This window comes from Candoia aspera, chromosome 1, assembly GCF_035149785.1.
Source record: "Candoia aspera isolate rCanAsp1 chromosome 1, rCanAsp1.hap2, whole genome shotgun sequence".
NCBI lineage: Eukaryota > Metazoa > Chordata > Lepidosauria > Squamata > Boidae > Candoia > Candoia aspera.
The window spans coordinates 296,443,870-296,456,326 of NC_086153.1; the positions used below are offsets into that span (position 1 = coordinate 296,443,870).

The following is a 12,457-nucleotide window of genomic DNA, read 5'->3' on the forward strand; positions in this document are numbered from 1 at the left end:
TTGCCAAGTGCATAGTTCATGAGCATGTGAGTATGGGGATGCTGTGATGGTCATAAGCGTGAGGACCGGTCGTAATTTTTTTCAGTGCCGTCATAACTTCGAATGATTGCTAAACGGTCATTAAGTCGAGGAATACCAGTAAATCATAATAAAAATAACTGGATGAATATTCCATGTGAACATGGCCAGTAGTTTAAGGAGTCTGAACACTTAATTATAGACAAAAGTGTTAATGCAACTTTGTAAATAAGCCCATAGTAATCTAAAAATGTGCTGGTTAAATGGCTAGAACAGGACATGGTAATTTTTTCAGAAACTAGGCAATAATAATAATAATAATAGCTAAAATTGTGAGACTGCAACATTTTGTATCGTTTTGGAATTCTTACCCTCAACATTCTCATGTTTTCACACAATAATGCCAAGGTCATGCAATATGAAGATTTTGCAAGACTTCAAGCATTTTCAACTGAAATCTCAGAACTCATATGAGAACGTTAAAATCTTGTGGTTTTGTGAGATCTTGACTTTAACATTTTAAAAAAAACAGTGTACTGGGGATATGTGCACATAAATCCATTTTCCTAAGCCATATTTAGAGAAGTACTCCTAGTAATCCTACATTGTATTCTGGATTCAGTCTCTTCTAGGATTTATCAGTGTGATCTAAAATCAACATTTCAAATTTCAATTTATCAGGCAAAGAGACTGAGAGCTAGTCTATGGTCACCCAATGAATTTCATGAAGGGATTTGAATTGCTCCTAACCTAGTCATTTAATTACAGTATCACACTAGTTCATTTATGGCTCAAGGAGGCAGCAGGAGGCAGGAATCTATCTGAACGCCCCTTTTCTCTGACTGGAGAAAAAATACAAATTAAATGCATACATTTTAAATGAAATGTGGACAGTTACTTAAAAAACCCCGGTGCTCATAGGTAAGACTTAGATATACACCTAAGTTCTACCCGAAAAAGAGCATTAGGTATGAATATATTCCACTGGAGAATGATCAGTCTGTGCTAGATACAAAATAAATGTTTCAAGAATAATTGGACACCAGAAGGCTTCAAGGACAGACGCATCCACGTTTTATTTTATTTTTGGCAGTTATAGAGAAATGGTTTGCTACTGCCTACTCCTAGGGTGTTGAAAGTGGAATACAGTAAAACAACTCAGGAGTAAGCAGCCGTCAGTAAGTTGGGTGGGTGAGATAAAGGGGGAAGGGTTTACTACTGAAGCCAAGTTGGTCTGGTTACTTAGTGCCTAAGCCAGAGTTTGCTCCATACCTAGAGAGGGGCCGGCATGAGCCAGCAGCGGCAAAAACTTGAGAAGACGAATGGCTTTTGTGCCTGCAACTCCCTTCACGTTGAGGTATAGCCACCTCAGCACAAATACACGAGTCACTTCAATAACAGTGAAAGGGGCGCTCGCGTGACCTCACACAGTCGGACGGCATGGAAACCCAACTGCCGTAGAACATTTGTCGGGACAAACGCCGGGCTACGAGTGTTCTTCAGAATTGATTGGCGCGCGAGTTGTTTCCGCGGACGCCGTACTTGGAGATCACAGACGCCTTTCTGGAAAAGAGGAAGTCCCTCTCTCCGGACGCGACTGCCAGGCTTCCTGTGCTTGGCTTCCACGTGGACTGCCCGAGTCTTGGCCTCGCTTATTAAGAATCGCCGTACGATCCTACACAAGGTTTCTCAAATGTGAATCCCGCTGGATTCATATAGACTTTTCTTTCTCAAAGCAGGGCCAGTTTGCTTCCGCAGGAGGCACGAGTTCCCCGCGGCGAGCCCCAGCCGCCGCATTCAGAGCTGCCTAAACCGGAGAAGCGGGAAGGGAATGACCGAGCGAGAGTCCCCACAAGACAGGAAAGAGACGCCAGGGCGGCAGAGCAGCAGCCCCCGCCTGCCAATTCTCGCCTTGCCTCGTTCCCAGCGCCTGCACGAGAGCCCACGAAACCCGCCCGGCCACTGGTACCAAGGCGAGGCGTGACGTCGATGTTTCCGGAAGAGGAGGTAATGCCCCCCTCCGAGGACCGGAAGCGGTTTTTTGGAGCTGACTCCGGGCCGAGCCGGGAAGGCCTGGAGAGGTGGTTGCGGTGAGGGAGTTGGGAAGGTTGTTGCGGAAGTCGGGTGAGTTAGCAGATGCGGGAAGGGGGAGCGCCCGGTGCCGATAGTCAGTGGCCTAGCCGCGGAAACGGAAGAGGGACTGCTGGGGTGGGCCGAGAAGGCCTTTCGCCCTCTAGGGAAGCGGGGAGCGTAGGGACCGCTGTTTTGGGAGGATCGGGAGCTCAGGGAGACAGCGGTGGAGCGGGGAGGGAGAGAGGTATGGGCAAGGGAGTGAGGGGCGGAATAGAACAGGCGCCCCGCTGGATCGGACGAAAGATCCACGTCGTCCGGTGCCAGAAGACAGCTCGATGCTTTTGGCTGTTGCTGTCCAACAGCAGGTGATGACCAGAGCCTCCGCCACTGTTTGGAGAGGAGAGCGAGCGAGGGGGGGGGGCTAGATCAGCATTTGGTTATCCTCTCGATGCTGTCTGTACTAACTAGTACCAGTTTCCCACAATTTCGGGCAAGGTTGCCTGTTTTCCAGCAGTCTCTGTGATGTAGTAAATAGAATTTGGAGAGTGGCTTTTATCACAGAGCAATGACCTTTTTATAAGATAGCTAGTTCAGACACCAGTTGTGATAAGAATTAGGTTATAGAAAGGGAATAGAATGCCCCACTTCCCTATAACCATTCTTCTCCATTTGGTAAGGCAAGGTGTCAGTTGACTAGGATGGATATAGAACAGGATGGTGCTTGTTCTTAGAGAGGGTGGATGCTGTTGTATTCTTAAGCCATGTACCACCCCTTGTAATAATGTTGCTAACCTTCTTCCCTTTATCTGCATGGCCTGTTTTATACATGGTCTCTTTACATTACTGTACTGTTGTTTTCTTCCCATGATTATATCATGGATTTCAGGATGCTGCATAGGGTCCCTTTCTTCTTCTTCAACTCTGTAAAATAGTTTAGCCCGAGAGACACTTATAAACAGGTAGGTATTAACGTTGTATATTACATCTAAGTGACTTCTTTTCGAAATGGAGCACAGTGTTTGGGTTATTAGGCTGCAGTGGGTTTTAGAGTCATTCTCACAGTTCTCTATCACCTCAGAAAGACTAAGCAGAAGACTTTCTTAAGAGTTGTCTTCAGGTTCAACACTTGTTTTTCTTTAGGCTTTTTTTCTGTAGAAGAAGAGGTCATTGAAGTATATGGTACAGAGGCCATGTTAACACTTACCTGATGAAGCGAACTATATCTCTTTCATTTTATTCTTTGCTTCTTTAAAAAATAAAACTAAGCAAAAGTTATTTTTTGAAAATATGTCACTTGAAAATAAATTCGATCAATGTGATGACCTAGCAAAATGGCTGATTTAATTGTTTATTTTTCTATTGGTAGACATTGCTGATGGATGAGCTAGTACATGATTTGGCCTCAGCTCTTGAGCAGACATCTGAACAGAACAAACTGGATGAATTATGGGAAGAAATGACTCTGAGCCCAAGACAGCAGCGGCGGCAGCTTCGTAAGAGACGGGGACGCAAACGGCGTTCAGACCTCACACACCAAGCGGAACATGCTTGCTGCTATAGCGGGGCCTCAGAATCCAGCCTGGAAGAAGTTGTGGAAGACTGCCGGGAAGTGCTAACTGCTTATTTTAGTGACTCGGATGACATGGCAGTAGCCAAACATCATCCAACTCTCAGCACAGCTCTCAAGAATAAGCAGCACTCATGGCATGAATCAGACTCCTTCACTGAGAATGCACCTTGCCGACCCCTACGGCGCCGTCGAAAAGTTAAGCGTGTGACATCAGAGGTGGCAGCTAGTCTTCAGCAGAAACTCAGAGTATCAGAGTGGACTTATGAGAAGGGTTGCAGATTCAAATCTGCTAAAAAGCAGCGCCTGTCCCGTTGGAAGGAGAATGCTCCCTGGACATCAACTGGCCGGGGACTCCGTGAGTCAGCAGAGACCAGGGCCTTCCTCGGCAAGGGGGGAAGGAATGAAAGGATGGAGTGTGAAGCAGATGAACAAAAACAGGGTTCTGATGAAAACATGTCAGAATGGTGAGATGTCTAGGCCTTTCTTCTCTTACCTGAGGCTCTAATATTTTGCTTTATTTCTTTGCAAGTAGTGGCTCTTTCCTTTAAGTAATTCTCTTTTTAACTAGACTAACTTGATCCAGTCTTCTCAGATAATTTGCTGAAAATATGTTTTGCAGGGTGTATTTGTATAGACCAGTATTTTGTGTCAGACTAATTTCCAGTGTTTGCTAGAAGAAAATAAAGTGTGATTGTTTAGTCTTTAGTCAGCATTATTGCCATTTTGTTCTTAACCAAAAATAAGTAGATATGTCAGAATGGTGCGATGTCTAGGCTTTTCTTGTGTGTTTTTAAATTCTAGATGTTTGAAAAGTGATTTGCTGATGTTGAAATGGAGATGTTCCAAAAGGAATGCTACTATATGGATTTCTGTGAAAAGAAGTATCAATTATAATTCATGCTGTTGGTTGGGTAGAATCACAGGTGTAATAAAGGATGTTGAATGAGAGTACATCATTCTCTCCATTGCTGGTTATTCTATAGATTTATAACTTTCACCCTCATTTACGATGAATTGCATTTGTTTCTGAATAATATGCTCTAGATGGAGTTCAGCTACCTGTAACATTAAGTCAAGGTTCATGTGATTGTTGGCCTATTTCAAAAATATAGATTCACTTGAGAGAAGAAATGGTCCTGCATGCACTTCCTGCAACCATTTACCTCCAAGAACATGCTATTTTTAACCTAACAGTTTCCTATCATCAGTTATAAAAGATGTGAGTAATTGACTGTGGCTTAGAATGAAGCAAAACTGTTTAGAAAAAGAGGTCCTATTGGTTATTCCATCATGTCTTTACCGCTAAAGTGTTGGAAGATATTGTAGGTTCTGGAGCCTTCTTGATAGTGGCACCTGCCTGTAGATTTATGCTCAAGTAAATTTATTTGGCTTTAAATTTATTGGGACTTCAGATACGGGTGAATGCTGATCTATTTCAAAAATATTTTATTGCATTTTGATTGAATATGTGAATGGTATGGAATTGTATGTCAGGTATGATGATGAGTAAAATACCTTTCTTAATGAATACTCTATACAGTTAATATTTAAATTGTGGAAGAATTCTGGATAGAACTAAAACAAGGTTGGTCATTAGGATACGGATGAAATAGAAATGTTTTCCATGGCTTACAGAATATATTGTCTTTTTGCATTATTTGACAGAGCTCTACAAAAGGGCTGTAACCTGGTTGTATATCCTTGAACTTGATTTTTGAACTGAATTTTTTAAATGACTGGTTTTCAATATGTGCTTTGTGTTAGAAATAGTTCAGGATACATATATTGGTACCATGATTAAACAGCTTCTGAGTGAAGAAAATAATCTACTAGTCATTACATCTGGTAAAGGAACTTAAATTAAATTCATTTTTAATCCTTTATACAAATAAACAGTACAAAGATTGGTTTATCTTTTCTTTCAACATCTTGAGTTTAATTGTAAAGTAAGACCATCCCATTTATCCATCTTCTCCCTTTTTATGTTATTTTCATTCTTCTCTGTCCTGTATGGACTACAGTATGTTGTTGGTTTTTATTTCTCTTTTCTGTTCAGGGAACTGTCAGGAAAGCAGAAGCTTTCAATTCTTTACTAACTGTGAGAGGTCAAATACGGTGGAGAGCACTGGGTGGGCAGCATACCTAGCAATTCAGTCCTGAATTACATGTTAGTATGTTCTATATTCTGAAGAATGTTAGATTTAGTAGCCCTTCCATTTGAGCATAGCATTTTCTATGTAACTAGGAAGAGATTAGTTGAAGGTTGGCTTTTTCTGAATTCTCTTAGAGGAGCAGTGATATCTTTCTTAACTTCTCCATACCCTTAATCAAAATGAGTAAACCCACAGCATTCGAGAGGACTCACTCTATAGTTCTTTAGCAATGCAGACATGCTGTCTAAAACATTTCTACTTATAGTTTATAAGGTTGTGAGTTATACTTTGGAAGGACTAATAGGAAAAGTATATCCAGGATTAGTTGATATGAATAGTATTTTATTATGTATTAATTTCATTCCTTGGGCCACCCAAATTGGTCTAGCTCTTTCAGATTTTAGGAAGTTACTGATCAAATAAAACTCCCTTTAGCACAACTAATTTGCTTTATCTTGTGGTGCTTGATTGCAAATAAAATGTAATGTTGAGTGCCCTTATTTGTTTATATGTTTTGTAGTGTGTCAAATATGAGACTTAAACCATCTACTTGTTTCTTGGGTTTTTAAGCTTTCTTTCTTTTCCCTCTGACGTAGAGAGTATTAGCTCATAGCCTGAAGTGGCAGTTGAGAACTTGGGTAAAGAGGTATGAGTGCTTGCCTGTTTGGTGACAGAGCAAATGACAGAGATGGAGTGTTTAGCCTTCCCCTCCTTCTTCAGCCCAGCCTGACCTTTTCCACCCCCTCTGTGCCTCTTGTTTTCTTATTTTTATAGAAAATCAATACTCTTCTTGACACAAACAATAGCTCAGAAGCGGAACTAAACGGGAGAGAGCTGAGATCTGTCCATCACATCCCACTTTAACTCTTTTGAACTATTTAATTATAGGCATGCTTTGCTCCAGGTGTTGGCAACAGTGCAGTTGCTAAATGAGGACCATTTTAACCAAAGATTGTGTGATCAATAACACTCTATAGCAGTAGCTTGTTGGATCAATAGCATTCATTATTTTCTGGTTAAGGCAAGTGGCCTCCTTTGTAACTGGAGGTCATTAATCAGTGCTTACTGGACTGTATGGCCTGTACTAAGGGATTGTGAACTTTCCAGTAAGTATCTGAGGTAAAGAAAACCCAGAGACTTTTATATGATCCTTTGGGTGGGAAAAGTGAGAATTGAGGCTTAGTGACTTACTCTGCTACTTTCGTTTCATCCTATTTGAGGATTTGGTATGATTTCCAAAACAGATCTGTGTAAACCATACATGTCAAAACTGCAGACCCTTATACCCCCAGATTCTGTTGCCAATTACCAGCAAATCCCTACATAGGAGGTACCAGGATGCTGTCTTGTCCTGGTACCTCCTATGTACTTAAGACTTGTAAGTAGATGTATGGTAGAATCTATGTATAAGAGAACAGGTTGCCATTTTGTTTTGCTCACATCTTTGTATATGTTAACATTAAGAAATGAAAACAAGAATCACTGTGAGTTTACATTTAACAGTTAAATAATTGCACAAATTATATGCTGTAATATTACTGTTTGATTATCCCTCAGTCATTTTTCAGACGTTTTTATATAGCTTAATTTCCCTCTGTAGTGCTGTGCCTGACGTGCCATTTAAAGATGGACATGATCCTCATAACTCCAACCCCACCCCCAAGTTGTGCAACACTGATATAAGCAAAAGAGAGAAGTACAATTGCCATTTGAAGCAAGAAGGCCTTGGCCAGATTTACAGCAGCTACTGGTGTCTGCTGCCATATAATGTATTCTGTGATTTTGCTTTCTAAAGCTGCACTAAATGTTTCTTTAACAAGAGAATAGTACTGAGCATTTGCATAAGCATTAAGTCTCCCATCCTTATTAACATTAATACTTGTATTTTTCAAATTATTACAAAAGGGCGATCCCATTTTTTTTTATTTTTGAGAATAACCATTTAAAACTGAGAAACAGATGGTTGCAAGAGCTGATTATTATGGTCTTTTAGTGCCTTTTTAATGACACTGACAAAGATACCCCAGAGAAATTAATATAAAACACATAACCTATCATACTTACCTGATCTTCTGGTAATTGCAAGATATACTTAGCAATTGTAACTATAGCATGTAAACAGAAGGAACACTGTAGTGTGTTCTTCTGTTTAAAGACATACAAGAGCACCTAATTATTCTTGCTTAGTTTTTTATTTACAAAATATGAAGATGACCACAAAGCAGAATAGTTAGTAAATAAATAATTACCTAAGTATTTGGAATGTTTGCAGTTGACCTGAGGTACATGGGGATCCAGGGAGATCTATAATTTTATGCAGAAATAAAATTTAGCTTCCTTTCCAAATTAATAGAGAAGGCATTTACATGTGGTATAAGCACAGTGTTATCCTGCAAATAGTTTTGTTTCTACCCCTCCTCCCAAATAAAAGATTATATTTTAAAATGCCTATTCATTACTGTATAATATTTGTGTCCTGTCATTCTAGTTAACAGTCTGGATGTTAGTTAAAGCAGTGTTTGTCAACCCTGGCAACTTCAAGATGTGTGAACTTCAACTTCCAGGCTGGCTGGGGAATTCTGGGAGTTGAAGTCTACACACCTTAAAGTTGTCAAGGTTGAGAAACACTCAGTTAAAGCAGAGTTTAATCAGTAAGAGTGACAAAATAGCTGTGTGGTTGAGAAAATCTGTAATGTTGCCTTTGCTTGTACAATGTGCTTTATGTCCTCATTCATTCTTCTTTGCAGATGCCCAATCAGTTGTGCTCATTTTCTCTCATTATCCACCAATAGGTCTCTGTCTTTTTCTATAGAGAAGATACCTTGATTCCCTACAATTAGTTCTCTTTAGACACATTCTCTGTATGTTCATTGTACAATGCTGAATAACTTAAGAATCATTGCTTACTCTTTTTCTGTTGTAATTACTATAACTGGAACTGTCTTGGAGGCTTCACGGAAGCTATAGTTACTAACTGGGCATAATTTACTAAAGAGAGCCAGTTTGGTCTAGCGGTTAAGGTACCATGCTAGAAACTAGGAGACTGTGATTCTAGTCCTGCCTGAGGCACAAAGTCAGCTGGGCGACTGGGCCAGTCACACTTTCTCAGCCCTAGGAAAAAAGCAATGGCAAACCACTTCAAAAATCTTGCCAAGAAGACTGCAGGGATTTGTCCAGGCAGTGGCCAGGAGTCAAGACTGACTCAAAGGCATATGTACATGCCCCCAAATCACTAAAGCCTGCCTGTTTCACATGTTCTGAAAGGCAGCACCAAAGTTTTGGTGTATTTAAATAGCATAGATCCCTCTGTTTCTATATCCTCCCACATGACTGCCCAAACCTTACATTCTTCATCACTTTTCTGTCTCCTCACAAACACTCTAAGTGTTAGGTGAGCTGCAGCGAGAGAGAGGATGCTCAGTAGCTTTGCTGGGTCTCTAGAATGCGCACTTGAAGGCTATCTTGGCACCAGCTCTGTTCTTCCGTTATCAGGCAATCTTTTCTCACCCGGGCTTCCCAGCATGGCATTGTTCTCTGATTCTCCTTTTAATAGGAGGTTCCTTATATTTTTAATGCTGAACTAAAACTTCATTTTATGCCCTTTGAGGGCAGGAGGCCAGTATATAAATATTACATCAGATGTCATATAAGCACATAGCACCATGAAAAGTAGCCCTTAATGTTGCTCTCATTTGATGTCTCCAAATACTGGCTTTCCCCACCCCCTGCACTCCTGCTTGCCAGATTTTCCCCTGCTAATCTGTAGGGTGTCCTTTTTCCCTGCAAAATTACTTTACTAGCAACTTAACTTATTTGGGGGATTTCCTTAAGTATGGGAGAGATGGCAGACTGGGCTGGCATATTGCAGATCTTCCAACATTTCATTTTCCAGAAGATTGTACAGGTATGCTGGGAGAGGGGAAAAAGTCTGGAAACCACTTATTTCTGCTTTCCAGCCACGCAAGATGTATAAAAACCAGAAGGGGCAAGAGGTAACTAAGGATACTGTTATGCCTATGGGCACTGCCTTGTCAGTTGCAGAGTAAAGAATTGCCCAATATATGTCATTTTTACTCATGACTGTGGCAGAAAAGAAACAGTGGGTTCATCACTATATGTACATATTTATCTTCCATGTTTGTTTAACTCAGACAAAACATACTTGTTTGTTGCTTTTTTGTTGTTGTTGTTCCCAGGGGAAATGATACCTACATTGACATAAATGCCTGTATTTTCTCCCTAGTCCCCTTTTCAGATTATTGCATATTTTCATGACCTATTTTTCATTCCATATATTTTATATTCACCTGACTTGTTTGGGCATTTTAGTGCTGCTCATTGATTAATCCCATGTCAGGATTAATCAAACTGTAGAGACGAATAAAGCAATACTGCTGTTATGTGTTATACTGAAAGTTTGTGAGAATCTTCCTTGCTGTGAAGGATTTACTCTTGGAAAAAAGAATATATATGAAATGCATCTATACTTAATTCTCTGTATTCTCTTTCCAGTGAAACCAGCAGTGTCTGCAGCAGCAGTGACCCTGGCCTTTTCACCAATGACGAAGGTCGCCAAGGTAAGAATAGGCCATGTCCCTTTTTCTTCTTTAATTTGGTGCTTTGCCAAGGTAAGAATAGGCCATGTCCCTTTTTCTTCTTTAATTTGGTGCTTTGAATTATAAATCAGGCACAGGTGATTGTGATCAATCATAATAGCAGAAAAAGAAAAGGGAAGTTTAAAGTATTGTTTGGAGTATAGGCTCTGATTCTCAGATTGCTCTGTAGGGTTTTAGGGTTTTTTGTTTTGGCTTTTTGCAGTTCTTTAAAAGCCAGATGGTATGAAACTTTGCTTTTTAGCCTGTGTTGTGGCTCTGTAGCGTTAAACCTTGAAAAATAATCCAAACTACAGTGATCACTCGTGGCAAGGCTATCTCCATTTTTCATTCCATGCCATTTATTAAAGCGAAGGTGAAAGTGTTGTGGCCATTCACATTTTGCTGAACTATAAGTCTCAGCAGCCCCAACTAAAATGGCCAGCGATGAGGGTTGCTGGGAACTGCAGTTCAGTAATATCTTGGGGGTTGTAGCTTTACCATCCCTGTAATAACCGAAAAAGGCAGTGACACATAGATTTAGATTGTCTCTTCTAAGGGTGGCAATGAGTTGTGTCAGGATGCCTAAGGGTTCATTTGGGTGGGAGATGGAGGTGTCCACAGATAATTATAGAGACATCATGGTGCGGTACTGTTATCATAATTTAAGATTTAGTTGTCATATATGAATTTAGGCATAAGGGACAAATTTATCTTAGAAGAGTGGTTCTCAAACTTTGTGATATACCAGCCCCCTAAAATGATAAATGAATTTGTGTGAACCCACCATGAATAAATCTAATGATTTCATTGGTGTTTGGTCTGGGTAAGAAATAAATACACTGTTTTTAACTATTACATTTTAACTGATATATCACAAAAGTTCTCCAAACTTGTGGAATGCAACTGCAGGCAAAATGAGCAGCAAAACCCAAGGTAAGTTCTGACAGCACTCCAGCTTTGCTTCTTTACATAAAAAGAAGCACTGTCGAAACATGTTCTCAGATTGTCTGGGCCAGTGTTTCTCAATCTTGACAAGTTGAAGATATGTGGAGATGCTAGCTGGGGAATTCTGGGAGCTGAACTCCATACCTCTTCAAGTTGTCAAGGTTGAGGAACACTGGTCTGGGCAAACGGCAGCTGGCAAATCCCTAAGTGAGTTTTGACAGTGCTCCCACTTGGCCTGTGCAAGCCTGATTATGATTTTTTTTTTAAAGTTGTGACCTCCTCTAAATTGTCCCCTACCCACAGTTTGAGAACTTCTGCCTGCTCAGTGATACTGATTTTTTAGTGTATAAGGGGAGTCACAGTAAGAATATATTGGGATATTTGAATAGCTTTTTATTTCCTTCATAGGTGATGATGAGCAGAGTGATTGGTTCTATGAGGGTGAATGTGTCTCAGGATTCACAGTCCCCAACCTTTTGCCCAAGTGGGGACCTGACCGCCAGTCTGATATGGAACGAATGGACTCGAGCCTTGAAAAAATCTCAGAGCCCACATTCCTTCTGCCCTCTCGGCCTGTTACAAGAGGTGAGCTTCTTACAGAATTCTTGTGAATCGTGAATATGTTGTAGCTTAAATCAGATTTGTAATGGGCATGTGCAACTTTCAGAGTATATATTGGTGAGTATAAAATAGTCATTTGGATTATAGTGTAATGTAGAAACTAGATGTCATAGTATATACCTCAGAAACCAATATGAATTGGTTTGCTTACGCATGAATTGATATAATAAAGATATATTCTAACATGGTAAGTTTGTCTGTGCATCTGAATTAATTTCAGTGCTTGTACTGTAAGGAAACTGCTTGCTTAACATTTATAAAATAGACTCTATGGTCTACAGCACACTCTTGTCCGAAGAAGGTGCTGCAATATACAGTGCATTCATGTCTTGTGATTACCCTAGTTCTTTGGTCTAGCAGTGTAAAGATACAGGAGAACATGCTCGATAGAATAGAACCTGGAAATCAGGAGCTGATCTAGATTCTTGTTCTTTCTTCCTCCTGATTCTGTTTGAGTTTTTCATGGTTTCTTCATTAGATTC

General features: G+C 40.3%; 1 protein-coding gene across 4 annotated transcripts in view; it reads left to right on the forward strand.

Annotated features, from left to right (window-relative positions):
* The first annotated feature begins 1,981 nt into the window (after positions 1-1,981).
* GPATCH2L (G-patch domain containing 2 like) overlaps positions 1,982-12,457 on the forward strand; it is a 56,422-nt gene continuing 45,946 nt past the window's right edge. For 2 of the 4 annotated variants that reach the window (XM_063290146.1, XM_063290149.1), the window contains exons 1-4: positions 1,983-2,142; positions 3,458-4,125; positions 10,327-10,391; positions 11,763-11,939. In XM_063290146.1, coding sequence (XP_063146216.1) covers positions 3,467-4,125; positions 10,327-10,391; positions 11,763-11,939 — 901 coding nt within the window. In that variant the 5' untranslated portion in view covers positions 1,983-2,142; positions 3,458-3,466. Of the gene's footprint in view, positions 2,143-3,457; positions 4,126-10,326; positions 10,392-11,762; positions 11,940-12,457 lie in introns of all 4 variants that reach the window. The other 2 variants (XM_063290147.1, XM_063290148.1) reach the window with 2 other exon arrangements.